At 46.2% G+C, this 20,945-nt stretch overlaps 1 protein-coding gene across 11 annotated transcripts in view; it reads right to left on the reverse strand.

Moving 5' to 3' along the window:
• The window catches only part of LOC105704043 (protein diaphanous), a 24,588-nt gene continuing 3,643 nt past the window's right edge, over nucleotides 1-20,945 (reverse strand). For 4 of the 11 annotated variants that reach the window (XM_012432909.2, XM_012432908.2, XM_023434668.1 and 1 more), the window contains 15 exons: nucleotides 8,907-9,089; nucleotides 8,354-8,652; nucleotides 8,134-8,154; nucleotides 7,431-7,740; nucleotides 6,984-7,330; nucleotides 6,607-6,898; nucleotides 6,092-6,430; nucleotides 5,858-6,000; nucleotides 5,509-5,776; nucleotides 5,177-5,416; nucleotides 4,833-5,087; nucleotides 4,575-4,739; nucleotides 4,237-4,480; nucleotides 1,715-1,796; nucleotides 1,622-1,643 (listed from right to left, as the gene is read on the reverse strand). In XM_012432909.2, coding sequence (XP_012288332.1) covers nucleotides 1,622-1,643; nucleotides 1,715-1,796; nucleotides 4,237-4,480; nucleotides 4,575-4,739; nucleotides 4,833-5,087; nucleotides 5,177-5,416; nucleotides 5,509-5,776; nucleotides 5,858-6,000; nucleotides 6,092-6,430; nucleotides 6,607-6,898; nucleotides 6,984-7,330; nucleotides 7,431-7,740; nucleotides 8,134-8,154; nucleotides 8,354-8,652; nucleotides 8,907-9,089 — 3,210 coding nt within the window. Of the gene's footprint in view, nucleotides 1,644-1,714; nucleotides 1,797-2,460; nucleotides 2,497-4,236; nucleotides 4,481-4,574; nucleotides 4,740-4,832; nucleotides 5,088-5,176; nucleotides 5,417-5,508; nucleotides 5,777-5,857; nucleotides 6,001-6,091; nucleotides 6,431-6,606; nucleotides 6,899-6,983; nucleotides 7,331-7,430; nucleotides 7,741-8,133; nucleotides 8,155-8,353; nucleotides 8,653-8,906; nucleotides 9,090-12,441; nucleotides 12,815-14,392; nucleotides 14,640-20,242; nucleotides 20,322-20,945 lie in introns of those variants that run through there. The other 7 variants (XR_001104412.2, XM_012432902.2, XM_012432912.2 and 4 more) reach the window with 7 other exon arrangements.

Consider the following 20,945-nt stretch of genomic DNA (forward strand, 5'->3'; position numbering starts at 1 on the left):
TCCCTATCAATAAAGTAATAATTTATTCTAAATGTACGTATTCACAGTATAGTTACAAGACTCCCCTTCCTTCGTACAACAAATACAATATAAACAATAGCTGGCATCAAGATTCAAAAAAATAAATTTCTCACCTTTCCTTATCTATCGATAAGTATTCATTAATTACGCGGCGCATATTTAAGGCACGATCGTAGGTTTGCAATAAGAATTGCGGGGAAGGCAAATCTCCTTCGAAGAAATCCCTCGTAACGTACACCTGCATTAACCATTCAAAATAATACAATTAATCTAGCCCAGCATCGAGAAGGTCAAATTGTCGAGAATTGATGGCGTTTATTGCGGAAATTAATAGCGTTTAGTGAACGGCATTTATATCTTACAGTCGTGCCTAAAATAGAGGTCTTGGCAATTTTTTAATCCTATATTTCTATAAAGTAGATTTACTTGCAGATAGTTGGGCGGTTTATGACACTCTTGATATCTTTTCTTTTTTTTCATTTTGCGTGTAAATGCATCTCCGCGAAAGATGAAGTAAAAAGGATTCCTTAAAAAGTACAAAAAGACGTGGCGTCCCTAAAACTATCTGTTTCGTTAATCAAACGTACGGCTCTAAATTGCACTATTTACATATCTCTCATGATCGAGTCAGTGTAAGTACACAGAAGAAGAGGCAGTTATCGATCTCACAAAATGTACACCGACTGAACATTCCCGTTTCCCCATTCCCGTGTGATTTGTACATGAAACGTTTCTCCTAGATTTGACACAATCCATCGGAATATACGTTCAGTTGCTGTTAGCCACAATTGCCACCTAAGAGTATCATAATAGTCTCCGGTTAGTCGAGGAAATACTAATTACACGAATTAGACATTTCTAGCATCGTCGAAACGTCCGTGGTGCAGCAGTGGAGTTGACTACGATTTTCTAACTAAGTTTTTCCACGTGTTAAAACTCAATAAGAGCTGGGCTTCTTTCAATCGACAGTCCCCTCACCCTCGGTATCGTTCATGCAATTACCATTTTCATTGAAACCTTACACGATTGCCAACAGTACGGACTTAATAACCACACCTGCACGATTTCTGTGTAAACATAGTAACCGCATACCTACTATGCATTAACGTGATGTGAAAGTGACGTCAAAGGGATCTCCCTTATGAAACATTTCTTCGAACTGGGTGTACCGACTTGATAAAAAATGAAATTTCATGGGTGTCAGGACCTTCCCTATAGTCTCCATATTCAAGCTGCAAAGTCTGAAGCAATTACACCTAGTTTGGAGAAAAGTTACATGAACGATTGACCTCCCGGATGCCACTTTCACATCCCCTTAACCCTGAACGTTTCTATGTACCTAGGTCGCTGTCATTTTAAGAGTATCCTCCGGGACGATGCTTTCAGACAGTGGGAAGACATCGGGAAACTCATCTGAACCAAACGATAATGTTGGGTACAAATGGTATCACAGTGCGATAATAATCTGGCACTGATCGTTATGTCCTGCCTGAGTAAGAACCATTTTGTACTTCGCTGCAGCGGTACTCAAAAATCATAGACTGAAGCTTAAAACATCACAGCATCAATTTTGGGACGGACACCTCTTGGTCTCTTTCTGTTACGCTGAACTTAGCAGTTCCCTGAAATATAATAATTTCAATTAATCAATGACAGGTTAATTGCGACATATTCAAAGGGACTTATCACTTACGTAGACAATTCTCTTCCGAGCAATCCAGTTCCCACCAATCCTGTTCGCGATCGACTTCTGTTTAACTGTGCCCTCCTTTCTGCTGCAAAATCAAAATTAATTCTTCGTTAATGCAACCAGCACGATTAATAATACAAACGACAAGGTGATTACACACTACCGGCAAGAACGTGTAAATATGCACAAAAAAAAAGTGTCCGCATTGCTGTAATACCGATTGAGTTCGCAAAAACCACTTGAAAAAAAAATTGCTCGGTACTTGTAGGATCAATTTGAAAACATTAATTCTACTTTACCATCGGAGAGAATATTCAAAACGAAAGTGGAAAAGATTTGACAAATCTTCGCGTTAGATTCAAGAGGGAAAAAAAAAAAAATGAAAATTACACGAACGCATTTAATTTGACATTGACGTACACAGTTAGTTTAACAATTCTAAAATGCGAATTCAGTGCGTGCCAATTAACGTTGAACAAATTTAAGGAAAAATAAAAAAAAAAATAAAACAATTGTATTTACAGCAAGTACGGTACATGTATCACATATTCTACAAACGAGTCATTTTCAATTCAGGCATAATACACACAAATCCTTAGGACTATAACAATGGTACTGAGCGTTATCACAATGATTAATTTAATACTATTAAAAGGTAATTTGGATCTGTAACAAACTTGGAAAAAAAAAAAGACGAAAGTTTAGAACACACATTGTGTTAATAACACGCGAAGGCACATCGGACTTACGTAACCCTCATTTAATTCTTCGGATTTAGGCAAGTTCTAAAACAAATGATCAGAAAGAGATATGTCGATTTGAGATAAACGAAACCCTCCCTAAGAAGAATTTCCTGCATTCTAATTAAGCACTACATCTACACGAACCGCGCAATAAAGATATCAGTCAAATTCTCTAAAAACTTACAACGCATGACAATTTTTTAGTAATCCCGATTTGACCCAACCCTTTAAATTAGTATATCATTTAAATAATTAAGATATTAAGCAAAAAAAAATCCCGATTTCTAATTCTGTTATTAAATTATGATTTTTATCAACCCTGGTGACAGACATCGGGCAATTCATTGGTCAACATGGACATCGACGAGGTGTCCATATCGGAACCCTCGACCCCAGAGGAAGTGTTTCCAAAAGCAAGACTATTTTGATTTTCATCCTGTAGCGTGGCAATGTCTTCGAAATTGTTGGCACGATGCAATCCGAGATGCACCGGGAGGACCCGCGACTTCGTTGCAACGTCATCGGAAGAGTGCACCTTCTTGATCGGACGATCTGCTTCGAAAGAAGTGGACTCTCGAAGAAGACCTACGGGCATGGTGACGCTCATATCGGGAGGACTGCCCAAGTATCTTAGAGTCCTGTTTCGTTTCGCATTGGCTTTGTACTTCTTGTACAATAACCGCCTGTACGTCGTTAATACCCGGTGCACGACATGGTTCCTCCTGCGTCTCTTGCTGACGATAACTCGCCTGCGTTTTCCGGGAGTCGTCCATTGCGCCGTACCAACGGGACGTTCAAATCTAGACTCGCTCTTAGAAGTGCCTGTAACGCCATTCTGAACGGCTACATTAGGACTTTCTTGTCTGCTAGACTCTTGGGGTCTTCGAGTACTCGAATAGGAGCTTGGAACCACCCTCGACGCGGGACTGTACAGCATAATTTTAGGAATGGCTCCTCTACCCTCGACATTGCCACAACCGCTCTGTAGTAACCGACTAATGTGTCTTCCATCCCTTGCAGCACCTCCAACGGCTTCAAACTTGAGGCTCAGTATCGGCGTGTTTTCAAGAATGACGTTATTATAAATGCCCTGTGGACAAGGATGCTTCGCAACGTTCCCCAGCATTTCGATCTCCGCGACTCTTTTAGGGGTATCCTCATCGGCCTCGTATTTTTGGTTCGTGTAAAGGCTGGATGATGCCTTGTTCTTGTTCCCGCCGCCCAAGGAAATCCTCGAAAGCAACCTCTGCTTCTTCGGGGTCCTTCTAGCCTGGTCTAGGAGAACATTGAGCAAATCGTGATTGTCTTCCGGCGTCCGGTACATGAGGCCACCCAAATTCCGCCGAGGGAATTCCCCGCCACCTATGAGTCTCTTCTTAGGTGCGTTTATGGCTTTGCTCAGCAGAATCTGCTTGTACAAGTCTCTATTCTCTTCGGGGGTATAAAATTCGCTTTCCGAGGAATAACTACTTCTAAAGGCAGTGCTGTCCTGAAGGCTTGAAGCTGGTAACGAGTAATTACGTGGAATATGTCCGTCACGCAAGGTGTGATCCTGCCCCGCGTGTAACCGAGGATCTCCGCTTTCCGTGTTATTTCCAAGTAAACCATCACCGTGTGGCGGTGGCTCGGTGCCTAATGGTGTTTTCGAAGCCGAATCATTCGAGTTACCTCCCGCAACGGCGACACTTTTACCTAGACTACCGCTAAATAATTTCCCCTTCCCGCAGCAGATTTTCACGAGCCTACTAGCTCTGCGTTTATTCCTGACAAGCGTCAACTTACCACCGGCCGCGCGGGTCTGCCTCTTGCGACGTTGATCCGGCCTGCTAAAGGCAGATCCAGTTTGGAGAGCCTCCATTAAACTATCCATAACTCCCTCTTGCGTTTCGTGAGCGTTCATGTCGACCAGTGCGCGTTTCCTCTCCGCCCGAGCAGTCTTCTCCGCTTCCATCTTCTCCCGCGCCTCGCGTGCTCTTCTCTGCTTCTCCTCGCCCTCGCGCATCTTGATGATCTCCTTTTGTGCTTGCTAGAATAAAGAAACCAATCATGTACCGTCACCTTCCCGCGATCCGTTTTACAGTTCCTGGCGCGGAAACGATCGCCGATCCTTAGAAAGTTACCCCAAAATCGTCCTTGAACGTCTTGATGTCGCCGAAGAACTCCTCGATGGTGTACTTCTGCTTGTCGAAGGCGAAGAATTCCGAGATATCCGTGTAGAGGCTGTCCATGTTCTTGAACATGCTTTGCATAACTTCGTACGATTCCCTGGCTTTCTTGGCGAACGGCTGCAAAAACGAAAGATCAAGGGGATGTCGCGAAACTCTGGAAGAGAACATGAAAGTTGTCGCTGTTCCCCCCGATAAAAAATACAAGCGTACCGTCATTACTTCTGCAAACATGTCGATATCTCCCTGCGGAATTTTGGCATTGGCCAGATCCTGCTCGAGATTGCGTAAATTGGTATCCATCTGCCGAAGGGTTCTCTGAATGTTTTCCAACGAAACTCTGCTAGCTCGGTCGACGTGAGCTAACTCCTCCGAGAAAGTCAAACAGTCCGGGAACTTCCTTTCGATCGTATCCACCAAATAATGCATAAGTGTTTGCTTGTTGTCCACGTCCTTTGTACTCGTTAACTAAAATAGTTAAACGAATAAAGTCTATAAGTTATAGTAAAACAACGATCAAACGCTAAGCTACTTTCATGGTAGAGATGTTAATAAACCTTGGTAAGAAAACTGATTTCAAATCCGAACGCTTGACCATTTCTCGAACCAGAGTTCATGTAATTTCCCAGCAGAAGGATTAATTCAAGAATTTTGGCGAACTTTTTGCTGCATTTCACTTCTTCACACGCAGCCGTGCCAGCAACGATGTCCGGCTTTACGTCCTGCACTAATTCCTCGTAGCGCAGCATAAAGCTCAGTGATCTCAATCTCGGCAGTAGCCTCTTGATCGTGGATATCTGTCCGAAATATATCGAATCAAATCACCGTAGATAACAATATAATTATTACAAAATAATTATCTCAAAAAGAAAGGTTCAACTATCCATACCGTTACACAGAACTGTTCGGCTTCCGTCAAGTCGTCATACTGGTCTTTGTACTGCTGCAGCTTAGCCAGCTGATCAGGAGGTGGCAAATACTGAATTAGTCCTTGCAATATATTGTCCGATATGACCGGGCCCTCGCACTTAAGCAAGCAGGCTTTAACATCGTCATAAGGCATGTGTTTCAAGGTTCCTCCCAGTAAAATCGAGATATTCTGGGCCACCTTGCTATCCAAGACTTTGAGATCCTTAACCTTCTTGGTCGGAGCAGACCTTGAAAAGGAAGATTCTCTGCTAACAACGAATCGATCGAACCATCCAATGGGACGAAAGAGCCCACATACACCGACTTACTTGTCGACGACGTCGTCGATTTTCTTGCCGGCAGGTTTCGACGAGAACTTCTGCGCCAAGCCGTTAAGAATTTCCGGACTAGCCAGTCTGTCCTCCTGTACCTTCACCCAGAAGGACTTCTCCGAGAGCTTGTGAGGCAGGATCTGCGGAGCAATATCACGTTTTATTCGACCCGCTGAAGGTAAATCGAGCCCGTAAAACCCGAAGGGGTAACACAAAGCAGCAGCGACGCACCGCTTTCCAGTTGGCCCTCTTCAGGGGGCCTTCGACCTCCCATTTCTTCTTGGGTTTCAAGCCGTGAGGTAACACTTGGACCGCTCCTGGTCCAGGTGGTCGAGGGCCGGCATTCATCATAGGAGGTGGAGGACCCATGCCGGGCATAGGCGGTGGGGCAGGGCTGCCAAAGCCAGGCATCGGTGGTGGTGGTGGTCCACCCATTCCAGGCATCGGTGGTGGAGGTGGACCCCCCATTCCAGGCATCGGAGGTGGGGGTGGACCACCCATGCCAGGAATTGGAGGAGGCGGAGGTATTCCACCCATCCCGGGCATAGGCGGAGGCGGAGGCCCACCTTTCTGCGTAAAAGAATGACTTTATTATTGATATGAACTATGGATTTACGAATGACGTTAAGCATCCGACATGAAGGATCAAAGGAGAATGACTTCATTCGATCGATACCGCGAGACGAGAACGACAAGATTATTTTTACAACGATACACCGCCGAGAGCGATACTATCCGAAACTCACCGCGGGACCACCTCCCGTTCTCTCCGTTCCGTGTTCCAATTCCTTGATTTTATTCTCGGCGTGCTGAAGTTTAGCTTCTGCCTCCTGCTTACTAGATATCGCTTCCTCTAATTTCTGCGACAGCTCGACCCATCGACGATCGTCCTCGGCGCGAGACTTCTCTACCAGAGTGTCGATCAACGGTTGGACGTCTATTTGGAAGCGTTTGGTTGCACTAAAGTCCGGATCACAGCCTGAACGATGAAGCACGATTTGCGACACGCACTCCTCTATCAGCTTGTAATAAGCAGGCCTGAAAGGGGACACGGTTCTCGTTACCACGCGTACACTCTTCCTCCTCGTTATTTATGCCCGATCGACGGACTCTCGGTACTCACCTCACCAGAGCGTCGTCTCTGATGAACAGAAGATGCTGAAGAATCGACAGAAAGTACGGCTCGGCCATGGTGTCCATGACCATGTTCTTTATCACCTCGAAGCAGTCGTTCACGTCGTCCAACTCCAGCCTGACGTGGTCGAATCTTTGGACGAACTCCTCGTAGTCCTCCTCTTTGTAGTCGTTGAAAATTTTCAGATGCGTCGACAAGTCTTCGGACTCATCTTTCTCCAAGGTCTCCAAAATGTCGGCCAAGCCGACTCGCATGATTTCGTTCCGCAAGTGCAGCCGGAAATCCAGGTCTTCCGCGGATGAGATTATCGAGTTGATCAACTGAAGGCACACCACCTGGAAAAGGGGGAAAGAAAAAATTTAAATACCAATTGGCTTCGACTGGAATTTAATTGTAGACCTCCACGAAGAGGATCGCCCGGGCAGAAAGACGTACCCTCAGGTTTTCGTTTTTCTTGTGCATCAATCCCTGGACGATCGGCAGGAACCTCTCCCGCCCCTTGAACTCTCCATTCATGGTAATGGCATCGAGAACCTTTTTATGGCTGTCACTCGAGATGAGACAGACCGCACCAAGTAATTTCACAGCTTCGTACATGACGGAAGGTTTGCTGGGCTCCAGAGATCTGGCCACGATGGTCAGCGCCTCGTGGTGGGCCAGCATCTCTTTAATCCCAACCGTGTTGTTCATGATCGCCTTCAAACACCGAATACATTCGTACTGTATTCGCTCGTATCGGTTGTCGCTGAGAAAAAGAATACCCTCCGTAAATAAACGTGACCATAAACCATCCCCTAACTACTTGAAAAGTAAATTTCAAGCTTCACGGAGGATTCCGACATGCAACATGGTGGATCACCGAATAAGCGCTAACAGGGACGCGTAAGAATTCTCTACTAATAACTTAAGATATCCGTATATGTACAGGTTGCAAGGATTCCTACGAAATTCGTCTCGCTCGTCCGATATCGATATAATTTAATAAAAATCTAGACCGCCCACCCGCGGGGTCCCGATACGAAATAACAACTAGATATCGGAGCGATTTAAATTTCTACTTTACTCTTATAAGCAACGAAAACTCGTTCTAGGGGATCGCAACTGAAAGTCATAAATAATCAACATTTTGTCCATTTACCTATCGTAATATATGAAGGCACTGCAAGAGAACAACATCGTGACATTAGAGAGGAAACTAGGCCGTTAGAAATATTCATAAAATTCATGCACTTTCGGTACACAAGGTTGTAGGAATAATAGATTTAACGTCCTAAAAGTGAATTTGGTATACGTTACAAATTCCTAAATGAACTTATCATTTCATATGTTCTAAGTTTCTGATCTTCGGGTCGACTTACTTCCGGTAGCATTCGTTCAGCGTGGCGAGAACTTGCTTCAGCCCTTTCGTCCCGAACTCCTGGACCCAGCTCAAAGGATTGTTCGTCAGGGCGATCCTCAGCGACTCGATACAGTTGTAGATCTTGTTAACGCTCAGGTCAGGCTGAGCCAAATACTGTATATAATCCGCGGGCTTATCGAATTTCGATCTGTTTTCCTGCACGCTGCCCTTGTAATGCAAGACCAGCATCTCTTTCTTCTTCACCTCGGACTGCTGTCGCAGGGGCTCCTTCTTCTCCTCCGTGAGATTCATATTAGCCTGCGACATACGGAAAAGGAACGTTAAAAAAAAACCAAGAAAAGCGCAATCATGCGAACTCACGCTACACTTAATACCTCCACCCCGAGAGAAGAAAAAAGATCTCATCGAACCAAGGAAATATTTTGATAATTCAGAAAATAATTATTTGTGAAATAAATTGTTCTTGGAATTAACGAGATACTTCTTTGGTTCGATGAATCTTATTTCTCCGGGCAACAGGACGATTTTTTCATTTTTTTTTTTTGGCTCACCAACATCTCCTCGAATTTGTCGTTGACCGTCTCCTCGTCCATCCTCGCGATGATGGAAGCCTGGATCTCGATCTCGTTGAAGTCGTCTCCGGAGTGGGGACGGGGGATGGTGTTGTGGCCAGCACCACCTCTGACCCCACCCCCACGAGCCGATTTCTTTGGCCGTCCAAACCATGTGTCCAGCTGGAAAAAAATCAAAGGGAAACGATCATTTGCCCCAGTCCTCTGACCCATCGCACCGCGACTATCCTCGAGATTAGGCAACGGCCAAGTCAACGGACTCCGATTCTACGTTGCGTCACTACGGGCTCTGTAACCAGTAACCATACTTTCGTTGCTTTGCATTTTAAGCCTTACTCCGAAGCGTGAAGCTCCGCTCGAGCCGTGCGACTTGCAGGCGTGCATAGAAACCACGCGAACGTCCAAAGAGAAAAAAAAAAAAAGGAAAATTAATTCACTCCTTAACGTGAAGTGAAACACGTCGAGAAATTTCATCGACGTCGGCAAAATAAATTCTTGGTTTCTCATACCGGAGCCTTTGGTAATTTTGCATATTGATCGACATATTTGAATATCGAAAATCTAAATTTTCAAAGGTGTCGGGATATAAATCTCAGGTGCTCACGAGTCGCGTGCCAATGTTTCGGACGGTTCACTTCACCTTAATTCCACAATTCGTGCAGATTAGGCTTTACATTCCCCGTAAACGGTTTCGACGCTTTGTCCGTCACTTTGGCAGGTTGTCGGCACCGTGGACCGCCAAAATCACCTCTCAAAATAGTAGCATATAAATAGCCGAAATGGCGTTAAGGTGTTACGAAAGTGTCACATCTACGTATCAAAAAGTGAAAATATATATATAACTTTTCTCCGAACCGGGTGCACCGAATAATATGAAACTCGAATTATGTAGGTCCTAACGAAGGTCTTGAAACTCGGGAAATTTCATGTTTCGGAAAAAAAAAAAAATCCTTCACTTATCCCGGACAAGAGCGAAAAAACATTTTTTTTATTTTTTAGTTTCAAGACCTTCGTTACAACCTCCATAATCACGTGTTAAAGTGTAAGGTCGTTCGGTGGACCCATGAGGAAGGTTTTATAAATACCTTCACGTTTTGATATACATAGAATGACCCTTTCGTATCGCCTTAACGGCGTAAAAACGCGATCGACCCGCGTGCCTCGATGTCCAGCCTTAATCGTTATCGCGACGACTCGATCGACCGCGATCTCGCATTCACCTCAAAGAAGTTCCAAAAGTCGCGGCACGACGCGCACCGCATACCGCGTCATGAAAACAGGGCCGAGGAACGCGGCGAGCCGCCAAACACCAAACACGAGATGGAAAACACGAAAACCGATCGGCACCTCTTGATCGCGAGCGACACGAGCCCGCAATGAGGCGGAAAAAGAGTCGGCGAGAATTTCGCCGAGGCCCATTAGGATGCGAGGGTTAATGGAAGCGGTATGCCCGGCCGATCGAGAAATCGTTTGTCATTCCCGCGGCATCCTCCGACATATCGGGCAGACAATGGCATATTAAAACGAGGCAATGGGCCGACTGAAGCAGGCGCGAAAAGAAACGGGACGTTAAGGTGTTAAGAAAGTGTCGTAGACCAGAAAGTCAAAATATTTATAAAACTGTTTTATAAGAGGGTGCACCGAATAATAAGAAGCGTTAAGACGTGATTATAAACGCCCTAAGAAAAAACGCGGTGCTAGTGAAATTTCATTTTTCCAACAAATTACGGATTTCCAATTAGCACCCAGGATAAATATTTTTTTTTTCCCCCATTTTCGAGAACGTGAAATTTCGCGAGTTTCAAGACTTTCCTTAGGACCTCCGCGATCACGTGTTAATGTTTCGCATTACTCGGTGCATCCATTATAAATATTTTCACTCTTCGGTATATGTGTATATGACACTTACATAACACCTTAAGGCACTTATCGCGTGTCCGGCGAGCCCAGGTTTGGCGAAGAATTCGAGGGACTTTCTCGGCGTACCTTTCACTCTCGATTTTTTTCTTCCCCCCCAAATTGTAATTGAAAACGCGCGACCGTAACGGCGGCGGGGGCATTGTCGCGCGGGAACATTAAATCGGGGGGCGTACGGACGAAACTCGACGATTTGAGGACCGACTCGTAATTCCCATGGAAATCGAGATACTCGCCAAAGGCGTGGTGGCGCAAACTAGTTACCGAAGCATTTCGCCGGATTCTAGAGCTCGCTCCGGGCACGGCGAAAAGGTTCCCCGATTATCTTCCCCGAGAAATTGTAGCAACTTCTCATCTAATGTCTACCCGGTGGCTTACGTAAGGTGCTCGTAAATGAAGTGCAGCGATTTTTTCCGCTACCCGTAGAAATGAAAAAAAAAAAAAATAAATAAGAAAAATGGGATAAAAAGGGGATGCGAAAATACAAGACGAGGGCGGCGGATGACGTCGAGGCTCGAGTGTCGTAGGTGGACGAGAGAAACGTGACGTCAGGCCGAAATGCAGTTTCTTCCGGTAACGAGCGAGCGACAATTTCAAGGCCATGCGAATTACAGAGTCATCCGCAGCCAGTGACATTCGATTTAACGATTCCTCTTTAGAATTTCAAGACGTGCCCCGGGGCACGAAAACGAACGATTTTAAGGGGACGTCCCAATTTTCCTGCAATTTTATCGTTAGTTCGTGTCTGAAAAAAAAAGTAAATGCAACGGATGAGTTGAATTTTTTTTTTTTTTTTTCAGGGTAGGAAAATAATTTCGCGCCATCCGAAGCCCTTCATCCGAAACCGGATAAGCCTCATCGCAGACCTACGTAAGGAGATAGTCTGCCATCGATCCATCGTTAATAAGGGCCATATGCCGAGCAAATGCAGCTGCTGCATCCCCCAAATTAGCCGGGCTCTTAATTTAAAACCCGACCCCCATTAACCACGAGGGGTCGAGGCAAACGTGAACTCCATAAACTGCCCAACATTATCCCCGATAAAAAAAGTGCGATTATTCCTCCAGAGCAGTGGCAATTAAAGTGCCCATCGCGCGGTGGAGAGAGAGAGAAAAAAAAAGGGGAAAAAATTACCAGTTGACTTTTCCCATCCCTGTTATGGTCCAGCTGGCCGACGTGAGTCTGGCGAATCGTAAATGTGCACGCGAGGTCAACCGCGAAGGCAGCACTGACATCACGGGCTTTTTTAACCTAAAAACCACGTGAGATTTCGTCGTCCCCTCCCAGGAAAAAAAAGCGTCATTCGCGACATCGGGAAATAAAGCCAATCCAAATGGTTCGGGTTTAAATCGTGCTTCCCAGTCCCCCTTAAAAAAAAAAAAAAAAAATCACGTAGCTGTTATCCTTCCTCAACAGCGAGAAACGTTAAGACGATCTCGAGGAAGACGTCGGAACGAGGCAAGATCTCTCTCGACAAAGTCAAAGAACGGTAATCAAGGAACGATAATCACGGGATCGCTCTTCCAAGAGGGGGGGGTACAAATTGCGCGCTCTTGCACGACAAGGTACGAAAGCTCGAGGTAATAATAAGTCATACCCATTCCGTGATCATGGCGTGGCAGTCTCTGTTAGTAAAACGGCAATCCACCCGACACACTTTTCCGGGAGGCCCGTTGTTAAGAGTCGGCCATTAGTCCCGCAATGCGATTTCCAAAGCCGGCAAGGCAGGCGCCTGCACGACGACACAGCACGCCACTTTTTCGCGGTCCTCTATGTACGAATACGAATGTGTATATATGTACAAACATATATACATATATTTTTTTAGTTCACTGGAAGCGACTCCGCCCTTGATAAGCCTCGCAAAAAATCCGCAAGCCCGCCGTGTCACCTACGTAGTTCCACTGCAGCATTTTCGACCTGGTCTCGGAGTCCATGGGGACGAGGGAAGGGAACACGCCCGCCTTCACCTGGTAAAAGTCAGACCGTTTTACGGGATGAATTCTAAAGCGAGAATTTTCTTCCTCCCTCTCTCTCTCTGTCTTTCGTCTGGATTTAACAACCCGCGCTTCGCGTCCGACAAGCATATTGCGCGATAAATGTAATCGACCCCGATCACATATCGGTACACGTGGGGTCAACATGTTTCGTGTCATTTTTCGTATCATCCTCCCAAGTGTGTTTTTAAACTCCCAAGAATTTAAATTCGAGCAATTTAACCGAGAATGTTACTGCAATTAAAAAAAAAAAAATCCCGAGAAAATTTTATCACTGGTTATATTACCCAGGTAATATAAGGTAACGCATTAAATACTCTACTCCCCAGGAACTTCACTCGGATGACGCGACGAGAACCATAGTGCACGGCAGTGCACGAGAGCGCACGCGTGCACGCGTTACCGTGTTCAATGCCGACCACGCGTGGCCTTCGTGGTCGTAAAAGTGCAACTAGGAGAGGTACGGCCGATGGTCTAAAAAAGGGAAAAAGAAGGAAAAAAAAAAGGTACGCAAATACGCGGACGCGTCACGCGACGTAGACGCCTCGTCGATACGGACCCGGCGAACTTCCCGGTAAAATTTTCAATCCTAACCTTCCCTGCATCAATCCTCTTGCACATCTTGAAATGAATGAGTGGCAACGCAAACTGCGGAAATAGAAAAAAAAAAAGAAAAGTCATCGCAAGCGAGAAAGGAATAAGAAATTAAAGGGACACTATTTTCAGCCAACGAGTACCTCGACTTCGTGAATATCAATTATTTCAAAATTATTAAGGGTGATCAATTATCTTCAATGTAAATTCTCAGTTATCAGAGTTTCTCTTAAATTCTCTAGGGATTTTTTAATCACCCTAACATTCCCGAAAATTTAAAAACACTACTTCCCGGCACATCGACTCGCGTCCAGAATGAAGTTCTCGCTGACGTTCTCGGCGACTGAGAAAGCAATTCGACGGAAATCGAGGACCGGCAACAAAAGTTGCGACGGCTCGTAATTACGAAAGATTAAGAAGTTGATAAATTAAGGATGACCGGCGCGGCTATTTGCGGCAGTGACTTACGCGCGATAAACTCTCGTCTTCTCTTTCTCTCTCTCTCTCTGTAATAAACGAAATATGGGCGCAATCTTGGTTCCCAATACGACGAGGAGTTTTCCTCCGGGTCTGCGGCTCGATTAAGGTGATATGAAAGAGTCGTTATACATATTACACCTTCATATCCCCTTAAGGCCGAAATTCTTTTCGCGTGAAATGTTAACCGTACCTCTCCACGCACACCTAGGATTAAATCGTTCCCCCTCGTTGCCTAGAAAATCGAATGAATATTCAGGCAATTCCTTGACCCGTTTAACGAGCACCGTGTTACCGCAGCCCGCTTTCATTTAGCAAACCCCGAGTTCCGATTTTCCCAGCATCGAGATTATCGCACCTTACAAGAGGCCGCTTATCAACATTTCTCATGACTAGATTCGATACGCTTGTCGGACACGAGTCGCTCGACTCCACGTGACGAGAGGTTGGAAAACGTCCCGGAAACGCGGTCGCACGTACCGAGCTTTCGGATGACTGAAACGAGAGAAAACTCGCACTTTCGAGCAATCGTTGTATCTCTCTCAATTTCCGGTATCCCACGAGGCGTCGACGAGGTGTCAAATCCCCCACGAAGGGGAGCTCGATTGTCTTCCGGGGATTTTTCTTATTACATAGGATTCGCGAGTTTTCCCGGGTTCTGCGCCAACCCGAGAAAGACGGCCCCGCGTTGGAAACTGGCCCGTAAGCGAGGTCAGTTCCGCATCGGAGGAAGGCGCACCAGAGACTGGCTCCGAGCCGTGCTCTCTCGGCCGACTCTCCTCTCGGCGTAGGAGGAGCGCGAGTCGGCGCGAGGGACTTCGACAAATTTCCCAACATACGTCTATACTGAAGAAAAAAAAAAAAAAAAAAGAGCAAATTCAACTCATTTTCCGAATTAAATATGGCGAACTCAGGAAGCTGGTTAAACGTAGATTTGGAGAAAACCACATTTGGAGAAAAATCCATAGTGCTCCAAATCCAAGTTGAACCAGCTTCCTGAGTGCGCCATATTTAACTGGGAAAATGAGTTGAATTTACTCTCTTTTTTTTTCTCACTGTAAAGTAATACCGCCTAGACTCGTGATTAAAAATACTCGAAATACTTCCCTGAAATCTGTTTCTTCGTCGAAGGGGTATGCAATGTAAAAAAAATAGAAATAAAAAGAGAGGCGCAACGCGATCCGGCAAGCGAAATTTGATGACCCCCCCTCCCGTGGGATGGAAAACCGTCCCACGGAAATCCGCCACGTGGAATTTAAATTCGACACCTCGCGCTCGCAAAAACCGCGACTCGGTTTCGCATCGAAAGCCAAATAATAAATCATTCCCCCGGTTTGTTCGAGCAGAGAAATAATGTCCACGTATAAACGAATCGCCGTCCGATTTCTTTCCCTCCACGACGATAAATTCGGCCCGACAAATTTATCTCGACGACGCCTCCGGAGTCTCGTGAAAACTCTCGCATCTCAAAACTTAACGGGCAAAATCAACGTCTCTTATAAATGTATATTTAAAATAGTGAAAAAAAAATCCTGGATGGATAAATAATTAATTCTTACACCCACCGTCCTCATTCTACTAGTTTTACGCGTACGATACGTGAATTCTACTATTTCGTGTTTATTATGGGGATTTTACGCAGGAGTACTCGCGTTCCCGTAATGGCGTTTTCGCGCGGCCGTGGATCACGGATAAAAAAGCCGTCTCGTTACGAGCATCCTCGACACAATTCCTGTATGTACATCGATCCGTGAAGAGATCGAGCTTTAACATCCTCGATCGGTGCCAAAGCGTTTCGAGAGGGGAAAAAAAAAAATGTGTCATTTATCCCGAACATGGACGAACAAAATGAATTTCTTAATCGAAAAATGAAACCTCGTGAGTTTCGAGATCCACATCGGGACCTCCGTAATCGCGTGTTAAAGTTTCAAATTATCCGGTGCGCTCAGTTCGGAGGAAAGTGTTAATAAATATGAAAACACATCATATTTCGACGTTTTGATACATGTATACAGAATGACCCTTTCATGTCATTTTAACCTCCGGTACCGATCTCGAGATAATCAGCAGGTTCCTTCACCCTCGTCGAAGAGGATCGATTATTTATTACCGCGACAAGCCTCGATTCGTGTCACAGACCGTCATTTGATTTTCCATATATCTTGTTCTTCCTTCCTCCGTCATACCGTCGATTTTCCAACGTCGATACTTCGACGACGCGACATCGATTCACGTTCCCGTGCCCGTTGCACCCGCAAAAGGAGGCGCAGAAGGAGTCGCAAAAGGAGAGGCAAGACGTCGTCGCGATAAAGTGTAAGAAGTGTGCCAACGAGCATGCAAGTGGAACGTTAAAAAAATGATCCGAGCGCGTATCGAGGTTGCAAAGTCGCGGTTCCGTTATCCTGTAGCGAAGTCGCCGGAGAAGGAAGGAAAAAGAAATAAGGAAAAAAGAAAGATGGCGCCGGTAAGCGGCCCCGCGCATCGTCCGATATCGGCGCAAGGCATCGCTCCTGAGAGCGAGCGACCTTGCTCCACTGGGAGGAAATTCCAATCTAGGGAGGCACTTTTGCTCGATTCTTAAATGCCCCTTTGCATCCCGCAAGTCGGTTATTCTCGGCCGCGTAATTCGCATAAACGAAGGCCGACAAGGACGGACTAGCCGTTTCCTCGCGGTTATCCGACCCCGTAAAAATCCAGGGTTGGTCCGATCGAAATCATTTGATTAAAAATGCGATTAAAATCATCGACTCCACCCAACGGATTTTTATTCATAAAAAGTACTCCGTCGAAGAAAATTTTTATTATAGGGTACCGTTTTACCTTCGTACGATTCGATCAAATAATGTCCCTTACTCGATTTCATCTTCCTTCGGTCGTATTTCATCGCAGGATTTCGATGTCGCATATCTCATTGAGTCGAGCAATTTTTCTTTTCCTCGGTGCGACGCCCGATCGATTCAGGCAAACTCCGTATTCCATGGTGTTTTCCGAAGCACCCTGCGGATGGGGAACCTCCGAGTGAGACACAAAGAACGGTGAGGTCATCACCGGTGACGTCACCGTCGGGCACGCCTGCCTCGTGGGCGAGCAACGGTTTGTCGATTTTTGCCAAACCGAGTTTCCGATCGAGATTATCTACCTCCGTAAATACAAGAGACCGCAAATCTACGTAAAGACGAGTTAAAACGACGTCGATCCAAAAGGAGCTTTATTTTTCTGCCGAGCTCAAAAATCCTAATTACACGAATATTTATGGAATATAAAATGAAAAGAAATTAAGGATCGACATTGAATTACTAAGAACGATGTTTTCCGAAGATATCAAGAGCAACTCGTATTCAAGGTTCCTCTCGGGTTCCGGCACACGTCACGACGAAGACCTTGGTCGGCGATCGGCCGTCCCTAACCCGAGATACTCCTCCGTTAAATTTCATTTTAAACGATTCTCATGGAGATAGACTTTGGTCAGTGCCGTTCCCCGTAAAAAATCATCGGCCCACCTTTCCCCGAGTGAGTCACGCGTGTCCCCGCGGTGGCAAAAAGCGCTGCAAAAAGGAACATATCCCGTCTCTCCCGAGGCAGCCGCGACAATTCCCATAGTCACTTTTCCCCAAGATTCGACGTTTAATCTCATCGCCAAAATTTAGTCAAAACGGCCGATTGGACCCGAATTTTTCCCCGGGGGTCCCGCGACGAGGGGATTACGCGATCGGCCTAAACAACCTGCCAGAGATCTGGCAGATCGATTCGTACCGGTTTCTCGGTTACGTATACGCAGGACAAACGCGGCCGAGTAATAAACCCCAGATCCGATTTCGGTGTTAATGTCGCTGGTGAACCATAAAGCGAACCTTGCGAAAGGAAACTCTTTTCCCTCCTTTCCCGCCGAGCATATCCGCGCAGGACTTAAAAGATCCGACGCTAATCGCGGCGCTTCCGTAATTCTTCCCCGTGATATTCTCCCCCATGGCCGGCTCTCCTTCAAGGTCGATCTCTCCCAGTCATCTACCTCCGAGTTCTGCGTAAAGAGATCGTCAATTTGCATCCTGCCCGTAAACATTTAACGAGGAAAGACCGGCCCTTCGGAGAACCCGTTACCTTTAAAGGTCCCGCACCGTAATACGCGTAATAACGGAGCTCGGTCGAGAGCCTTAAGGTGTCATGAAACTGTCAAACACATACGAAAAGGTCGAAATATTGATAAAATTTTCCTCCAAACCAGGCGCACCGAATAATTTCAAACTTCACCACCAGTGAAAAGAAAAACATTATTAATTATCGTTAACCATTTTATTCTAACGATTGGAATTCCAGCGACCAGGCTTGCCTAAATTCTGGCCTAATCCGAAAACCACAAAAAGCAACCGGTGGTTTCATGCAAATTTATCCTAGCATCCGGCCTGGATGCGTCCGAATATTTCACCGCGATTTTCCTCAGAGGGACCGATAAGGTGGTCCAATTTTTTGCACCTCGCGTTTTCCCCCCAAAAAAAAAGAAAAAACATTTAAAGCCAAAAATGACCCGATTTCATCCAGCCGATCTCTCGAATTCCCCGACTCGCTTCTCGGCGCTCCTTCCGAGTAGAAAGTCGGTGACCGATCTCGCGGATGATTGGCTCCGAAGGCTGCGCAATGCTCCATCTTAATTGTCGTTACTCCTTAGAGCTAAACGTCCGCCCGATTACGCCGCCGTCATCATCGGTTGATCTCCGGGTGGAATTTGATCGTCATCCGTCGCGAGAGATTCGCTCGATGACTTTCTTACTCTTGCCGAGCTAGATAGGAATATCCTCCGATAGACTTTCCCTGGAGGCCCCAAGAATACGTTTAAGGTGAAGTGAGAATAACGCTCGTTGATACACCTAATGACGTCGGGATAATTTCCCTTTCCTTTTTAAATACCGATTTCCCGCTCATTGGCACGTTCCAGGAGTTGCGAAATCTCAGGTGGGGCGGCCGCCGCGAAAGTAAACAATGAATGAATCAGAAGTTAAAACCAGCATCGACGTCTCGTTTGTATGTATCCAGGATGCGATTGTCATTGAGACATGAAGCATTTATACCCGAAGAGCACGCGTCGGTAGGTCGTCAAAACTGCAACGCGGTGAGCATTCGCGATTGCGCGTCGAGAGACAAACTTTATTTGCGTGAAGGAGGTACGATCAATTTTCAAATCATCACGACCCGTCACTTTGACCAAGGCGAGACACGTACACTCAAGGTACGAAAATTAGGATAATAGAGAAATTAATGGTAAATTGTTCTACCGAATTCTAAAAGCCCGAAGGCACCGAGACTCGCTTCGCGTTGAACGGCAGGTCCGAGATGATAATAACTCTGCCACCTCCGAGGGAATAAAAATGAGAATTACGAAACCGCCAAGTGAGATCACTCCTCCGGAGGAGTCGATGAGTTGTTCGGACACTTCGGCCGTTTGCTTTTCAACGTGGTGCACATCCAACGAGAACTCCACTTGGCCCCGACTACTGCCCAGAGGGAAAAATATACACTCTTATAATTACCGAAACAAAAAGCCACATGAACTTCCGCCGGTTTATTATCGTTTTCGTGCACTTAAACGATGCCACCCGGAGGCTTTCCGATAACATAAAGTTGTCCCCGCACACCCAGCTCATTTCCCCTTCCCAAAATACGTTATACTTCAGCTTTTACGGGCCTTTTAAGTTATGGCGAGCCTTGTTACCCCAAGGTACACCTCGGAGGCCTCGGAAATCTCTCGGCGAATCCGAATCGCGGAGGAGCCTCATCTCCGTGGAATGCCACGACCCTCGAGAGACCGGTTCGGGACCGTGACAAAATATTTCTCCATTTGACGTCATCGATATTAACCCGTTGACCGATTCCGATCTCTCTCCCGACCCCACGAGCGTCTTCCCCTGGTCGACGGAAAAATATCTACGTGCCGAAGCCCGTGCGATTGCAAGCTGTGCCGTTCGTACTAAAAAGGCCCGCGGGTGTTACCAGTGATAAGCCACTTAAAAAAAAAGAAAAAAAAATTATTTTATAAAATGCAGAGTTCGAGTGATACGCCGATAAGATCGTGCAAGTCCAGCGAATTTCTGGGGGAACGACCTAAAGCACATCTCATGCCACCAAACTACCGTCGAACGAACTTCCTCGCTACCACTCAAGACGTCAGTATTAAGGTGTTACGAAAGTGTCATCTGTACCAAAAAGCATAGGGGAAAAGTTTGATAAATACCTTGAATTTTCGTACCTTCGTAACGCCTTAATTCCCAAGGACCTCGAAGAGCGAGTCCAAGCGGCAAAATATAAGCGACAATCGTGCCGACAATATCGGAGCCTTACCTTGATTCCGGACTCGGCTCTCTGATACCAACTTTTCCTCCGCTTAATATCGCTCGACATATCGACCGATCCTTTCGGGACGTCCTAGTCGATTGCTTCCGCGTGTCAAAAAACGCTCCCCCGACCGACACGATATTTACACGCGCGTTTCATCCCAGAAGAAGGGACACTGAGAAAATTCACGCACCTTCCATTCTTGGGGGCCCGCTTACCGAGAAAATTCTAGGCGAACTTTTAAGCACTTCCGCATCTCCTATACACCTGTAAGAAATAGAAAAAAAAAAAGGATGGCCGAAAGTAGCGCGCGTTATTACCGAATCGGCAACCGGTGCCAAAATGGCGAAGAAACGTCTTCGCCTCGTAGCAACCTTGTATACCTCTCTCGTGAGTCACGGACGGTAAGTGATTGCGTGCCTCCTTATCGCGTTAGCGCGCTCACTCTCCTGGGCCCCGATAAGGAGGAATAAATAAAAGATCGCGAGGTACCTCCGATCGGCCAGGCGATCCCGGTCCACGAGGGCCCGATCTAACCCCGAACCCGTCTTATCACCGCCCTACGAGGCCCCGCGATAACAGGACGGTGTCCCCTTCCGCCGAAGGTCCTTTCCCTGCTCGAGTCCACCCCAGGAAAATCGGGAAAAACCGTCAGCCCGCGACTACTCGGCAGCACCGCAATGCTCGCAAACGTACCGCGCACTGCCGC

Source organism: Orussus abietinus, unplaced genomic scaffold, assembly GCF_000612105.2.
Source record: "Orussus abietinus isolate OABI.00-Male unplaced genomic scaffold, Oabi_2.0 scaffold11, whole genome shotgun sequence".
NCBI lineage: Eukaryota > Metazoa > Arthropoda > Insecta > Hymenoptera > Orussidae > Orussus > Orussus abietinus.